This window comes from Carassius auratus, chromosome 29 (genome assembly GCF_003368295.1).
Source record: "Carassius auratus strain Wakin chromosome 29, ASM336829v1, whole genome shotgun sequence".
Taxonomy (NCBI): Eukaryota; Metazoa; Chordata; class Actinopteri; order Cypriniformes; family Cyprinidae; genus Carassius; species Carassius auratus.
This window is the reverse complement of record NC_039271.1, coordinates 19,506,124-19,522,774: the sequence shown is the minus strand read 5'-3', so window position 1 is coordinate 19,522,774 and position 16,651 is coordinate 19,506,124. Positions and strand designations below refer to the sequence as shown.

The following is a 16,651-nucleotide window of genomic DNA, read 5'->3' as shown; positions in this document are numbered from 1 at the left end:
CCAATCGTGGCTCGCGTTGATTGGCTCGACGGGATGCCTGTTCATCGAGCCAGCGTTCTGAGGGGATTTCGTCATAGACTGTGACAGCTGATCTGGGAACGGTGTGAGTATTGTTTCCTGCTTTAAACGGTTTGAGGGAAACGGAACTAGATGATTCAGAATCAGATTTAATTTAGGGCTACGGTTACTTTAGCAACCAGTTGTTGACAAGGTTGAAAGACCACAAGAAAGTCAGGATAGGATTGAGATGTTTCTTTTTTACTTATTTTATGTTGACTAATATTATTGCATTTGCATTGCAATATGCATTTATTTTATTTTTCTCTATTGCATGTAACTACTGAAATTTTCACACACTAAAAATGCAAGTAATAAATATTAGGAAAAAAATAATGGCAGAAACTTCTGACAGCTTATTTCTGGGGTTTCCTCTCGGGCCTTATCTGTGTTATGTTCCAGGTGATCTTCAAGAAGAGCTGATTTACTTGAAAGCAAAGGTGTTTCCTCACCTAGACACACTTTGCCAGGCGAAGGGAACGTGTTTCAGACCTGTGGACTTGCAGAGAAGCAAACAAGAAAGAAGAGATTATGAAAATAATCATAAGCTTGACCTTTTTGACCAAAAGTTGAAAATCAGTTTGGATCTCATTGACCGCTCGTCTTTTTTCATTTGTCTTCTTGGACACAGCTACGGACAGTGTCTGCCGGCTGAAAATGGTTCTCGGTCTGATATTGGACCATGTTCTTTGTCTGAGGTGGCTAGGAACTTGCACGTTGCTGCAGAGGCTGGTTACCCTTGGGTTATGGAGGATGAGTATCGCACCAGTAGCCTTACAGAGCTGGAGATCACCAAGGCAGCCTTCATTGACAACAACAGAAGCTGCTTCTTTTATTTTAAAGACTGCACCCCTCAGGACACACAGGACGACAGAAGTAGTGAAACGTGCAATTTCTTGAACATGCTGTCCACTCAAAGTCAAAGGGAGAGACAGAGAATGAGAAATCTAAAAAAAAAGATCATAAATCATTGTCTTCCTGTCAGGTCTGAGTTCACAAGTCACAGTCTTGAAACACAAATGCAGATTTATATGAAACACTAAAGGCGATTTGTGTATTTTTTTGTTTTTGTTTGTATATATATATCTTTTTCCACCATCCTTTTTTTTTATTTGTATTTTTTTTATGTGTGACAGATTCTTCAGAAACCTTTATGAACTTGAGGAGATGATAAAGGTGGACTGGGAGGGAATATGTAAATTTCACGAGGATCCAAAACATCCCATCTCAGGTAAGACTACCCTTTAAAGGGCCACATTTTGAGCTTTAATCAAATTCTTTATCAATTCTAAGTTGTATTTTATTTTATTCAATTTTTTTATGCTTTATCTAGCCTATTGATTCAGTGTAAAAAAAAAAAATAAGAGCATACATGATGCATATTTAAAAATAGTTCAAAGTTACTATTATCACTTATGATAGGTATGATTTTGATAAGTTGTTATTTTGGGTTTGGGGTTTCTCAGTCCCAAAAACCGAATATGAGGGTTCAACAATTCAAGTAAGATACATTTATGATTTGTGACTTGATTTGTTGTAGGATGGCAGGATTCATTCGATCTAAAATACCATGCGATGTATGCGCGTACATTGTGTGACTGGTTTGTGCCCTCGGCACCCACCACAGAAATACTGAACACACTAAACAAATTTCTGCGTCCTGTAACCCATAATGCAAAATCTGAGATGCACTCAAAAAATCCAGGAGCTCATTTTACATGGTAAGAACATAAAAAACAAAATAAAGTAGGCAAACTGTGTTTGATTAACATATATTATGTTATAGGTCAAACTGTTGTGTGCTTTCAGTGATCTTGACCAGAACGACTCAGAGAAATCTATTTTACTAGTGTGCGGTGAAAGGGGTTGTGGGAAGTCCACTCTGGCAGCATGGTGGCTGCAGTCCTTCTGCAGACAAAATCCTGATGTTCCAGTCATCTCTCACTTCTGTGGGACCAGCACATCCAGCACTGATGTCAGGTCTATGCTCAGACAGTGTACTGCGCAACTTCGAAGAGCACATTACAGTAAATTGACTCATTTTCCAGCAAAAATATGTTTATGATTCTTGGAATTGTCTATATAATTCACAGAAAATTATTATTACAATGCTCGTTATTTTATGAAAGAAAAAAAAGTTTGATACATTTAAAAATTATCCACTTAAAATTTGAAATTGTTTTGTACACATACATTTCAAAAAACATTTTGTACAAATATTATAATAAAAATAGTGTGTGTGTGTGTGTGTGTGTGTATGTATGTATATATATAATTTTGACAACTTTAAAATAAATAAGTTATAAATAAATTGTGATGTAAATATTGTAATTTAAATTGAAATCTGAATTACTAAGAAGATAAAAGTTAGACAAGAAATATGCAATATAAAAAAAATAAACATTTGTAATAATTAAAAAAATTAACATATGAAATATATATATTTTAAATAATATTTTAAAGCATTATAAATAAAGGCAAAATATCTTTAACAATAAGTATTATTAAATATATTTAATAAAAATAAAATATTATAGATATATATTTTTAAATAATATTTTAGTGCATCATGAAGACCAAAATATTCGGATATTTTACATAATCTGCAGGTGATTTTCCAGATTGGGATGATAGTTTGGAGGACGTGATTGAGTTTATACATCTCCATCGGACAGTCCAGGCATTTACTGCAGCAGCCAGTCTTGGGCCTTGTATTCTTCTTATAGATGCTATTGACCTTCTGACAGAAACAATAGCAATATCAAAGCAAGAGGTGATCTTTTAATCTGTTGTTTGATTGAGTTAGTTGTCTTTAGATATTTTATTTCAATAAAATAAGCACCTTACTTCTGTATTTTGTTTTCCAGGTGAAGGAACTGCAATGGCTGCCAGATGATCTCCCTCGCTATTGTAAAATGATCATCACAACAACGTTTACTGACCTCACTTACAAAAGTCTGACCAGCAGGACCGATGTCCAGATTCTCATCTGTCCCCATCTCTCAGATTCAAGTGTTCTGGGCAGCATTATATGCAAACATTTGTCTTTGCCTTACAAGGAGCTGCCAGCAAGTGTTTTGCAAAGAGTTGGACGTAAGAAGCAGTGCCACATTCCGGCCTTCTTAGCGCTCATTGGCACAGAGTTACGGACATGTGGAGTGCTGAGGGAGAAAGAGGAAGAGATGGAGCTGTTGAAGGAGTATATAGAGGCTGATTCAGTTCCAGAGCTCTGGGTGAAGGTCATTCATCGCTGGGTACAAGATTACAGCAGAACTGCTCCAACAGAAGATATTACTGAGGCTCAAAATTGCTCTGCATCACTCAGGGATGGTGAGTCCTTTTTATTTTCTTATATAAAACCATGCTTGCCATGACTTTATTAGTTAAATCTAATAAGCATTTTCTCTTCTTCTCTACAGATCTCTCAGGCTGGGTTTGGGACACGCTCTGTCTTATTCATGTGTCTCGTGCTGGGCTGACTGAGCCTCAGGTTTTGGCTTTGCTGGAAGATTTAGGCTACTGTGGTAATCTGCAAATCCAGGTTTTGGAATGGGCCCGACTGCGCTCTACATTTTGGCCTTGGGTTCAAGAGAAAGCCAATGGGCTTCTGAGCATCACACATCAATCACTCAGCCAGGCTATTAACCTGCTGTTGCATGGTCAGGATGGTTTTACATTATTTGTTTTATTCCTCTTTATTATATTTCATTCCTTTCCGTCCTTTGCAAATAGTTGCTTTGAGCAGCCAAACCTTTGATTGAATGCCAAATTATACATTTGTAAATTAAATGAAATTAAATAAAAGTAAAAATATTTAGAAAAATTATAATAGCTAAATATTTTAATCAATATTTTTAAAGATAAATGCATTAAAAAATACATATTTATTTTAAAAACTAAATATATTTTAAAAATTTTTACTAAATGAATTTTCAGTAGTGACTTGTGCCATCTATAAATGAGTAATTTGTAAATTAAATGAAAATAAAATTAAAACAATTATAATAAATAAATATTAAAATAAATATTTTACAAATAATTATTTTAAAAAATTAAATTTATTTTTTATTTTTACTAAATAACTTAAGTAGCAACGTGTGCCATCTGTAAATGAGTAATTTGTAAATGAACTGATATAAAATAAAAAAATATATATATATAATAGATAAATATTATAATAAATATTAATACATATACAAATAATAATTTAAAGATAAATAATTTAAAAATACAATATTTATTTTAAATAATAACTATTAATTATTAAATATTTGATTTTTATTTTTACAAAATAACTTTCCAGTAGCAACGTGTACCATCTGACACTATGATTCTTGAAATAGAGTCATATAGTCTCAGACGGGCATTTCCAGGTCATTTAATGCTGTTGTGCTTTTGTTTCTTGCGTTTTAAGGTATGGATGGTCAGAATTTCTACCAACGGATGCTTGCTAAGTTTTTTCAGAAGTCCAGTTTAGAGCTTTGTAGCTGGGCAAGAAAGATGGAAGAGATTCCTTGGCATCTCAAGCAAACTGGTTCATTCAACGAGTTGCATGATTTCCTCAGTGATCTGTTGTACGTTATCTCTAGTTTATCTTCGAATATAAATATTTTACTAATGCAGCAACCTAGTTTTCAGTCAATGATTAAATAAACCCTCCATATTTTTCATAGTACCCTGGAGTTTTTGTCAAGCAGCCTGAAGCGATTCCCACAGATGACAATTGATGTTATACATTATTGGACACTACTAAGGCAGAGAGGATTTGACCCTGTGACTTCATTCCAGAATCTGATGGCTAAGACTTGGGAGCATCTTGATGGTAAAACAAATTATTTTTATTATAACATGTAAAAATCAGAAATATTTATCATTACAGTACAGTAATGTAAATGGAATTAAACAGTTTTATAAATTGTGAAGTATTCTGAGCTATTGCCTTCTACAGATCCTCATAATTCTGATATTCACCTGGTCTTTCTTAGAGGTTCACCCTCCAGATCACAGCAGTTTGTGGAGACTGTCATTGTTCTGTTCTAAAGTTCTGCTCTGTTTGGGTGAAATGCAACAAGCTCGAGAGCTGCTACTGCAAGCAGATCGAATTTTCCCAAAGGTAAAAATAATAAAAGACACTGATATTTGTGACCCTGGACCACAAAACCAGTATTAAGTCGCTGGGGTATATTTTTAGCAATTGCCAAAAAAAACATTGCATGGGTCAAAATTATGGCTTTTTCTTTTATATCAAGTACAGTTCCATTAAGATATTTTGTAAATATATCAAAAAAATATATTTTTTATTAGTAATATGCATGGCTAAGAACTTCATTTGGACATCTTTAAAGGTGATTTTCTCAGTATTTTGATTTTTTTGCACCCTCAGATTTCAGATTTTCAAAAAGTTGTATCTCGGCCAAATATTGTCCTATCCTAACAAACAATACATCAATGGGAAGCTTATTTATTCTTAAGCTTATTTATGAGATTATGTAGAAATCTCAATTTAGAAAAATTGACCCATATGACTGGTTTTGTGGTCCAGGGTCACATTTTGATAAATGATTAGCTCTAATCATTGTCAGAAATTGTATGCATTCAATTTAGCTTTGATGGTTTCTTCCACAGGGCGTAGAGCTGGATAGTGACAGTATGAGGTTACTACTCAAGGTGCAACATATGCTGGCAGAGCTTTACGTCCAAATGCATCTGCCAAAAGACACAGAGATGTACTGCCACAAGGGACTTGAGACGGCCCGGTCTCTTACAGTAGCCCACCTTGACAGCACAGAGGTCAAACTGATAGTTGGTAAGATTCATGACATATTTCATCCAGCATTCACATAACTTATAAACAGACAAGAGAGTTATTTTCATCAAGGTTAAATTTGAACACATGTAGCACTAATCTGCTCTTACAGGACAGCTGCTTTGTTGTCTGTGTGTGGCATTGCTGGAGGATGGACGGCTTTATGCAGTACCAGGGCTTTTCAAAGAGATCAGCTCGGATAGATGCATCTTTGGCCATCCTTGTGCTGACGGCACAGCAATGCTACTGAAGGCCATTCACAAGTAAGATAAAAAAAAAAGTTGTTTTTCTCTAAATTAAATTCAATTAAATTGATAATTTATATCAAATAACATTTACATATTTGCAAATGATGCTACATCCATGACAGTATTTGTCAGTATAGTCTAAGAGTTTATGACCACTGTTTTCTTAGCCAGAAATATACTGTTCTTAAATTACTTGAAGTCCATTTAACTGCATTTCTACATTTGGACTAGGTTGAGTCTTTGTGAGCCCCAGACTGCTGAGAAATGCTTTCAAGCTGCACTGGCCAGCCGGAGGCGCTGGTACGGCTATGATCATCCTCTGGTAGCAGAAGTGGAGGAGCAGCTTGCAGATCTCTGGGCCAGAATTCAAACCAACACAGAGTGAGATGCTTGTGTTTAGTTACATCAACCTGTCATCAAACCTCAAAGTCCTATTGTTTGATTTCAAGGTCACTGGCTTGACTTTTAGATGGACACAGAGGAAGATGGTTGAACTGTACCGGCATGTTATAAGCACTAAAGAGACTGAGGCTCAGATGATGCAACTTCCCACCATGCAACACAACCTTGCTGTCATTCTTACAAAGCTTGGTGAGTGACTTACTTCTTAAATGGTGACTGGTTGAGCCACTGTGTGCTTGAACACAACAGTAACTTTTAAAGTGGCCTTGGTTTCAATGGCATATTTTTCATTAAAACCTTTGAATCAAACCACCCGGCTCCAAAATGAATCACAACTTCACAAACTCTGATTTGAAGGTAAAATGTATTTGATTTATTTATTAATTTAATTTTGGACAAAAATAACTGTGATGTTTTTTTATATTTATACACTGCTAGCCCAAGGTTAGGAATAATTAAGGCTGCCTTATTTGATCAAAAAACACAGTAAAACAGAAATATTCTAAAATATTATTACAATTTAAAAGAACTGTTTTTAAATATATTTATATTATATATTTTCAGCAGCCATTACTCCAGTCTTCAGTGTCACATGATCCTTAGGAAATCATTCTCTTTACACTTTATTTTTATAGTCCACTTTAGATTTTCCATTAACTAGTAGGCAACTCTGCAACTTCATATTAACTAACTCTTAAAGAGTAAAGAGTAAAGGTAAAGAGTTAGTAGAATAAGTTGACGTACTTATACTGAAGACACTGAAGACTGGTAAAATGGCTGCTAAAAAAATCAGCTTTGCCATCATAGAAATAAATAATATTTACATTTATTAAATTGTAATAATATTTCAAAATATGAAACAAAAAAATCATGCATTTGAAGACTGAAGTCATTTACTGCAAGTTTAACATGCCTTGTTGAATTACAAAATATTAAAATAGGTAAGTTCCACTGCTGTTGTCTGTTGTCATTGCATCATGCTCTGTTCTGTCACAGATGTTTTGTGTATTTTACACTGGCAGGTAAGGTGTTGTTGCGTAGCTGCAGTAGAGTTGAGAGGAGAGAGGGGCTGGATCTGCTTCAGAGAGCTGCAGACATAAGGATTCACCTCCTGGGCCCTGAGCACCCACTGACACGAGACCTGGAGCTGTGAGCTCAGTTTCACTGCAGTATTGTATTGTAATCACACAGACACTCTTTAACTCTTAATTCATTTTTAATTTTCAGGGTTTCAAACCCTGATATTGTAGGACAGAGGAAGCATGTTCTAGAGGTCATCAGGACCACCTCAAACAATAACCTGTCACTAGGTAGGTCATCTACAACTGCTTACAAGGAATCACACAGTGGGCTGCAAAAACCATCCTCACAGTCACAAATAACATGAGCAACTACCAAAGTCCCTAGGAGCTTCTCTACACAAAGAGCATCATGTTGTAACCAGGATGAAACCCCCAAAAGACCATGGATGGCTTTCCAGGTCTGCGTATTTGGACCACAGAGTGACATTAGGACTCTATTGCAAACAGGAAACACTGGTAGGTTTGACCGACGACGGCCCCTTACCAGATCAACCCGGGGTCTTTCTCAGGAAGGTGCATCATGCAGGAGGAAGCTTTGAAAGCACTGAACCAATAAAAAAAGAAGTGTGTCATATGGTCAGAGTAGCTATTCTATTCTATTCTATTCTATTCTATTCCATTCTATTCCATTCTACTCTATTCTATTACTTCTTACCTTTGTGTTGCTCACTGAACATTACAAATTTCTGTAAAGCTGCTTTGAAAAAGTAGATTTATAGTGAACAAATATCTATTTTAGAAATGTATCATTTGTTTGCATAAATAAATGTTTACTACGTAATTATTATAGTATACATTCACAAGACATAAAACAAAAATACAAAAGCCTGTGAAAGCAGAAATAAACTGAATGCTGAAATACTGTACATGTATATATAATCATATTCCTACTTAGTCTATAATATTTTATTTAATACAGTGTTGGTCATCATTAATCTATCTTTATCTTCGGAGCATGAGGGTGGCTGGTTTTTTAAGACTTTTATTTTGAAAAGAACTGGGACTGGGCTCCTAAGAGGATTTCTGAATGTTACGAGCGCCAGGATTTACATCTGTGCAAGTATTATGTTTTACGGGAAATGCAGGTACGGAATGTAAGGATGGGAGATAATCTGGATATCTAGCGTAACATGCTCCCATTATAATAATTGATACAAGACTAACATAAATGTTACTTATAAATCACCGCAGCTGTGTGCGCTAATCATAGTTTTAGTAGCATGAGAAATTTATAAATTCATAACGACTGTAAGTTCCATTGATATTTTGCATGAGCTTTAATTTATCTAAAATTATTTTGTGAATATTTTATTGCTGCTTTTAACATATACGCTACTATACAAATCTGCACACACCTGTTCGTTATTCATTATAGCTATTTTCCACATTTCAGAATAACAATATATTGAAATATTAAATAATTGTGATGATAAACAGATTGGCCAGTCATTTTGTTTGGTAATTGTTCATTTTATTTTTAACTAATGTTAAAACGTTCTACATAATCAATTACGTAGGACGTTTTAATATTGGTTAAAAATAAATAAACAAAATTACTGAGCAGTCTGTTTATTAATGATTTATTAATATTAATAACAGCACCTATTAATAAGAATTAAGTTTAATTCATATTGATAATAACACCCAGCAACGCTATACTATAAGTAGTATAATAATAATGATGATCAATAATAACATTTTGCTATGTTTTAATTGTGTTATTAAGTATAATGGTGTCACGAGTACGAACCCCGTGAGTCCCTCCAGAGGCCAGCAGAGGGCACCATCGCCCGAATACTGACACCTACAGGCATCCAAACACTCACTTACACTGATACGCACTACATTACCCAACAGCCCCGTACCTTGGACTGATCACCGGCCAGGTGTTCCATATCAGAGACTGCCATATAAGCCAGACCTTGGCGTCACCTCATTGCGAAGTCTTGTTTCTGCCACGGCTAACATTTCTGAGCGTTATACCCTGTCTTGCTATCCCAGTTGCCAACCCTTGATGATTATCGATCCTAGAACCTTTGCTGCCTACCTTTGAACCCAGATTGTAATACGGACTGTGATACTTGCTGGTTACCCCGACCCACTGCTTGGTATTGACTACGATTCTGATATCTCTACTATACTGTGTTTGCTGATCCTGACCCTTCGCCTGTACGACTACGAGTGTTCTAATAAAAGCTTGCAAATGGATCCCATGTCGAGTCAGTCATCATTACAGAAGACTTCGCCAGGACAAGATCCAGCAGCCCATGAACATCTCTGCACCAACCTGGCAGCTCAGGCAAGTCAGATCGCTGCTAATCAGCAACAGTTAAATCATCTTACCGCCGTCACGGAGGAATTGGTGAAGGCTATTCAGAATCTCCATAGTCCTGTTGTCACGACACCCGCGCCACAAGCGGCCGCCATTGCACATGCGGTTCCCACGCCCTCTCAGATTAACCCACGACTGGCTTTTCCTGAGAGATTCGACGGTGACCCTAACAAATGTAAAGGCTTCTTACTACAATGTTCGCTGTTTGTGGAACAACAACCCATGCTCTATTCCACTAACAACAGTAAGGTTGCCTTTGTTTGCTCGTTGTTAACCGGAAGGGCTCTTGACTGGATTACCGCTGTATGGCGCACGGATGGATCATCCTTCTCCTCCTTCAATGATTTCCTCACACGCTTCCGTGAGGTTTTCGATCATCCCAAGGAGGGAAAGAGTGCTGGCGAACGCTTGCTAGAGCTCTCTCAGGGGAGATCTTCAGCTGCTGAGTATGCTATGAACTTCCGCACATTGGCAGCACAAACGACCTGGGTGAGTGACACCTTAAAAGTTCTGTTTCGAAAGGGTTTAAGTCATGAATTACAAACTGAACTAGCATGTCGAGATGAGGGGAGAAGTTTGAACGATTTCATCGAGTTGACGATAGCAATTGACAATCTGCAGCGTTCACGTAAACCTCGCTCTCATGTCAGTACTGTCATTAAAGCAGCTCAGTCTGTCGAGGACTCTGAACCCATGCAAGTTAATACCTATCATCTCTCATCTGAGGAGAAGAATCGCCGCTTGGCAAATCGTCTATGTCTGTATTGCGGATCCCCAGGTCATCAACGAGTCAACTGTCCTTCACGTCCTTCATCTGTCTCATCCAAATTGGTGAGTGAATCCTTACACTCTCTCCATCCAGTAAACAGTGTGTTTGTACCCCTGAGGCTGACCATTAACAACGTTCAAGTGACCACATTCGCTTTACTGGACTCTGGAGCGGCTGGGAATTTCATGTCAGCTGAGTTTGCAAGAACAAACAACGTATCATTAATACCCTGTGCTAACTCTCTGTCTGTAGCTACCATAGATGGTCGTCCACTGGGGACTGGTATCATCACTCACCTTACACAAAGTCTATCCGTCACAGCCGGTTTACTGCACCAGGAGGTCATTCAGTTCTACGTTCTGCCCACGTCTAATACACCCATAATTCTGGGACTACCATGGCTGAGACTGCACGATCCGCTAGTATCATGGAGGGAAGGTCAGATATTAAAGTGGAGTACTAAATGTCAAACAAAATGCCTGTCTACCGTTTCTCCTCTTCCAGTGCGCTCGTTGGCGATTAACAAGGAGTCATTCGAGGTTCCCAACCTACCAGCGGAATATCACGACCTCAAGGCAGCTTTCAGCAAAACCCAAGCAAACACCTTACCACCTCATCGACCCCATGACTGTGCTGTTGATCTTCTACCAGGTCACAATCCACCCAAGGGTCGTGTGTTCCCACTGTCACTCCCAGAGACCGAAGCCATGACTAAATACATCAAGGAGGAGTTGGAGAAAGGCTTCATACGTCCTTCCACTTCCCCTGCATCCGCTGGTTTCTTCTTCGTCAAAAAGAAGGACGGCAGTTTAAGACCCTGCATTGATTACCGTGGTCTCAACGAGATCACGGTGAAGTACCGTTATCCCCTTCCTCTGGTTCCAGCTGCATTAGAACAACTTCGCACAGCTCAATACTACACCAAGCTTGACTTACGCTGTGCCTACAACCTGATTCGCATCAGAGAGGGTGACGAGTGGAAGACGGCCTTTTCTACAACCAACGGTCACTATGAATACCGGGTTATGCCGTTTGGACTGGTCAATAGTCCGTCCATCTTCCAGGCGTTCATTAATGATGTCTTCAGGGACATGCTGAACAAGTTTGTTGTGGTCTACATTGACGACATTCTCATCTACTCCAACACCCTACAGGATCATATTCAACACGTCAGAACTGTGCTACAGCGCCTCATCGAACATCAACTGTACGCCAAAGCCGAGAAATGTGAGTTTCACACCACATCCACTACCTTCCTGGGTTATGTCATCAGTCCGGGGGGAGTTGCTATGGACGACAGTAAGGTCTCTGCTGTACTCAGGTGGCCAGAGCCTCAGACTCTCAAGGAGCTACAACGGTTCCTGGGATTCGCCAACTTCTACAGACGCTTTATCAGAAATTTCAGTACAGTCGTCAGTCCTCTCACTTCCATGATCAAAAGAGGTATCCATCGTCTCACCTGGGCCGAAGCCTCCCGTCAAGCCTTTAAGGAATTAAAGGAACGCTTTGTCACCGCTCCTATCCTGCATCACCCTGACCCCTCTCTTCCCTTCTTAGTCGAAGTTGACGCTTCCAATACTGGCATTGGGGCCGTTCTCTCACAACGACCAGGCCCTCAGGAGAGACTTCATCCCTGTGCTTTCTACTCACGCAAGCTCAACCCAGCGGAGAGGAATTATGATGTGGGTGATAGAGAACTGTTAGCCATGAAGGCAGCGTTTGAAGAGTGGAGACATTGGCTCGAAGGGGCTATTCATCCTTTCACCGTCTTTACTGATCATAAAAATCTGGAATACCTACGCTCCGCCAAGAGACTCAACCCACGCCAAGCCAGATGGTCCTTGTTCTTCTCCCGGTTCCAGTTCAATGTCACTTATCGCCCAGGTTCCAAGAATACTAAAGCCGATGCTTTGTCACGTATCCATGATGACGACCCTTCCATCTCAGTCCCCGAACGCATATTGCCCTTCCATGTGGTGGTTGCTCCCATCCAGTGGGATATCATGACTCTTATTGAACAACACAATTCACAAGAAGCACCACCAGCCGCCTGTCCACCGGATAAAACCTACGTACCTGCCCCTCACCGTGATCAGGTCCTGAGTCATATTCACTGTCTTCCTGCCTCCGGTCACCCCGGCATCACAGCCACACTCCATCTCCTCAAGAACCGCTTCTGGTGGGAGACCATTAACCCCGACACCATTAAATTCATTCAGAACTGTCAGACGTGTAACATGCACAAAACCCCTCGTCAACTGCCAGCTGGACTCCTTCAACCTCTTCCTATCCCTCAACGACCCTGGTCACACCTTGCCATAGACTTCATCACAGACTTACCCCTATCCCAGGGTAACACGGTCATACTCACGATCATCGATCGATTCTCCAAGGCTTGTCGCCTCATACCTCTACCCAAACTCCCTACTGCTCTTCAGACCGCCGAACTCCTGTGTAATTGGGTGTTCAGGTTTTACGGCATACCTGACGACATCGTTTCGGATAGAGGTCCTCAGTTCACCTCTCGTTTATGGAAGGATTTCTTTCAAGCCCTAGGGGTCAACGTAAGTCTCACGTCTGGCTATCACCCCGAAGCCAATGGTCAAGTGGAACGCCTCAACCAGGAGCTCACTCGGTTCCTTCGCTCCTACTGCAGCTCCCATCAAGAGGACTGGTCTCGTTTTCTCCTATGGGCCGAATATGCTCAGAATTCCCTGATCAAGCCTTCCACTGGAATCACCCCCTTCAAATGCGTTCTAGGGTACCAACCACCCATGTTCCCCTGGTCAGGTGAACCCACCAATGTTCCCGCTGTTACTGATTGGCTTCAACGAAGCGAGGACACATGGAATCAGGCCCATGTACATCTTCAACAAGCTGTACGGCGCCTGAAGGAACAGGCCGACCGTCGTCGACGCCCTGGACACACCTACCAACCGGGTCAATGGGTCTGGCTGTCCACCAGAGACCTTCGGATGAGATTGCCATGCCGAAAGCTAAGTCCTAGGTACGTGGGTCCATTCAAAATCACACAACAAATCACTCCTGTGTCATTCCGCCTTGCTTTGCCTGACACATATCGTATTTCTCCCACTTTCCACATGTCACTGCTCAAGCCCGCTGCTGCCCCTGAGGAGGAGGGTGAGGGGAGGTCCCGTGAGCAGAGTCCCCAACCGGTTCAGGTGGAGAGCGAGGAGACCTATCAGGTGCGAGAGCTGCTTGATTCAAGACGTCGGGGACGAGTTCTCCAATACTTGGTTGACTGGGAGGGGTACGGTCCAGAGGAACATTCCTGGGTCAATGCCGAGGACATTCTTGACCCCAACTTAACCACGGATTTCCATAGAGAACATCCAGAGAAACCGGCCCCTCGACCTCGAGGAAGACCCCGACGTCGCCCTCCACCTCACGCCAGGAGGCGTTCGCAGGGAGGGGGCTCTGTCACGAGTACGAACCCCGTGAGTCCCTCCAGAGGCCAGCAGAGGGCACCATCGCCCGAATACTGACACCTACAGGCATCCAAACACTCACTTACACTGATACGCACTACATTACCCAACAGCCCCGTACCTTGGACTGATCACCGGCCAGGTGTTCCATATCAGAGACTGCCATATAAGCCAGACCTTGGCGTCACCTCATTGCGAAGTCTTGTTTCTGCCACGGCTAACATTTCTGAGCGTTATACCCTGTCTTGCTATCCCAGTTGCCAACCCTTGATGATTATCGATCCTAGAACCTTTGCTGCCTACCTTTGAACCCAGATTGTAATACGGACTGTGATACTTGCTGGTTACCCCGACCCACTGCTTGGTATTGACTACGATTCTGATATCTCTACTATACTGTGTTTGCTGATCCTGACCCTTCGCCTGTACGACTACGAGTGTTCTAATAAAAGCTTGCAAATGGATCCCATGTCGAGTCAGTCATCATTACAAATGGTTATGTAGTGGTTATTGTGTAAAAAATCTGAAATAAAACATTATTACACATTTATACATGAAAATATCTATAAAAGCTATTTTGGTCAATATCTTACACAAATTAATGTATGGAAATTATGTAGAGCCCAAAATCACTAAATGCTTATGTGTTTGTCAAGAAGGAGTGTAAATTCTCCAATGATATCCAGTCATGGCATAATCATCCCCTGCTGTGCGAATGTAGGCTTCATGAACTGAACGAGGATGATTCTGCTTCAGAATGACCCTGGTCTACTGCCAGGGGTGAGGAAATGCAAACAGGAAGGCTACATTTTTTTGATTTTATTTAATTTAAATGCCCTCCTATATTTCTTTCGCAGAGCCACAAGTTGGTCCCCAAGTTTAAACGGCTGCACAGTATCGATGAGAACAGCCACAGGATGCTGGAGGAGCGTGGTCTCACTGGTGACATCATCCATGACCTGACCTACATCTACCAGAACGTTTATCGCCTCAACACACAAACTATAAGCAGTGGTAAGGGCACTTACTGTATATTCATTCACACATATTATACATGCAGTTATTCATATAATACATTTCAGAACTGATATCTGATCAAGGAGTCAAATACAACATGCAAGCTTGCTTACCTCAATAATTTATTTATCTTTTACATTGCTTTTTTATTTTAGTTTAAATATTTTTTAAGAAAAGATAAGGACTTTTTAAGTGCTTTCTGTAGTTTATTTTTGAAACTGAATAACACAGTTCTATTTAAATTGATTTTATATGGCATTAGCTGGGCTAAAAATCTTTTTTTATTATTATTTATTTATTACATCCTTCCCTATCCTATCCTTTCCAGTGGGATTTTAGTATCATTGATATACTAGTTTTTTTTTTATATTTTCTGTTTAATTTTAATTAAAGTTTGAATAATTTTGTAATAATTTAATATATTAATGTAATATATTACTAAAATAATATATATTTAATATATTACTTTAATATATATTATATTTTATTATATATATTATTATACTATATTATGAAATAACAAACTTATATATAAGTTTGTTATTTCAAGTAACAATTATTATGTTATGGTTTAAGTTTTAGTTAATTATAATAATTCTGCTAGCTTCTCTTGGATTCAGTCCAGGCTCGAGATCGGTGGATTTTGTGTCCATGACCAGGAACCATGACCATGTCTCATCCATCTCTGAACCCACCCACTACATCCTGACAACAGAGTGGATTTGGTACTACTGTACAAAGGAGATCATGAGAACTGGATAGAGTACGTTCAACAGGTGAAACTGGATTGCAAACATAGTGTTTATACTCACAGCTTTATTTTAGTTTTTTATATTTTATATTATATTATATAATTTGTAATTATTTGACTGTTCTATTTTTACAGATATGCACCAAGCACAACACATAGAGGAGGGTGCGCAGGCGACCACGCTTTGTGTCTATCAATGAGGTGGAAGCTAAAGCTGCCCAGTGATGGACCAAACACACAAACACATTCAGATTATCAGTTACTGCTTTAGTTTTGTGTCACTTCTCAATTAATACTTTGAGAAGATATATCCTCAATTTATCCTCAGTACACACACAAATATATATATACAATGCTGCTTGAAAGTTTGTGAACCCTTTAGAATTTTCTATATTTCTGCTTAAATATTACCCATAAAATCATCAGATTTTCACAAGAGTCCTGAAAGCAGACAAATAGAACCCAATCAAACAACTGAGACTATTTATTCAGAAGAATGATCCGATATTACATATCTGTGAGTGGCAAAGTATCTGAATCTCTAGGATCAGCTGTTAATTTGAAGGTGAAATTTGGCTCCATCTGTTCAGAGGTGTTTTTAATCAGTATGTGTCAAATGTCAGTGCATTCCTTATTTTGTTTGAAAAACAGGGATCTATCAAAGTTTGATCATGTTTGTGGAAGTGTATCATAAATTTTTTCAAAATAATTTAAAATCAAAATAGACCTGTCTTTGCC

General features: G+C 39.3%; 1 protein-coding gene across 3 annotated transcripts; it reads left to right on the top strand.

Annotated features, from left to right (window-relative positions):
• The first annotated feature begins 229 nt into the window (after nt 1-229).
• Nucleotides 230-16,651, top strand: LOC113048315 (putative tetratricopeptide repeat protein 41). 3 transcript variants are annotated; one of them, XR_003276438.1, is made up of 19 exons: nt 230-1,042; nt 1,194-1,288; nt 1,598-1,778; nt 1,867-2,084; nt 2,667-2,830; nt 2,925-3,387; nt 3,477-3,716; nt 4,472-4,631; nt 4,731-4,879; nt 5,043-5,170; nt 5,683-5,863; nt 5,976-6,126; nt 6,343-6,492; nt 6,581-6,702; nt 7,536-7,662; nt 7,764-8,680; nt 15,003-15,159; nt 15,783-15,938; nt 16,049-16,651. XR_003276438.1 is itself a non-coding variant. In XM_026210062.1 (16 exons), the coding sequence occupies exons 1-16, from the start codon at nt 363-365 to the stop codon at nt 7,898-7,900; spliced, it is 3,369 nt and encodes a 1,122-aa protein (XP_026065847.1). In that variant the 5' UTR covers nt 230-362; the 3' UTR covers nt 7,901-9,092. The 3 variants fall into 3 exon arrangements, 1 of the variants encoding a protein (XP_026065847.1); XR_003276437.1 differs by having other exon boundaries at nt 7,741-8,680; XM_026210062.1 differs by lacking the exons at nt 15,003-15,159; nt 15,783-15,938; nt 16,049-16,651 and having other exon boundaries at nt 7,741-9,092.

Coding starts and splice junctions, on each gene's coding strand:
- LOC113048315 (XM_026210062.1), top strand. CDS start 363: ATGCAAGTAATAAATATTAGGAAAAAAATAATGGCAGAAACTTCTGAC. Junction 4,880..5,042: donor GACTTGGGAGCATCTTGATG/GTAAAACAAATT, acceptor GGTCTTTCTTAG/AGGTTCACCCTCCAGATCAC. Junction 7,663..7,740: donor CTGACACGAGACCTGGAGCT/GTGAGCTCAGTT, acceptor TTTAATTTTCAG/GGTTTCAAACCCTGATATTG.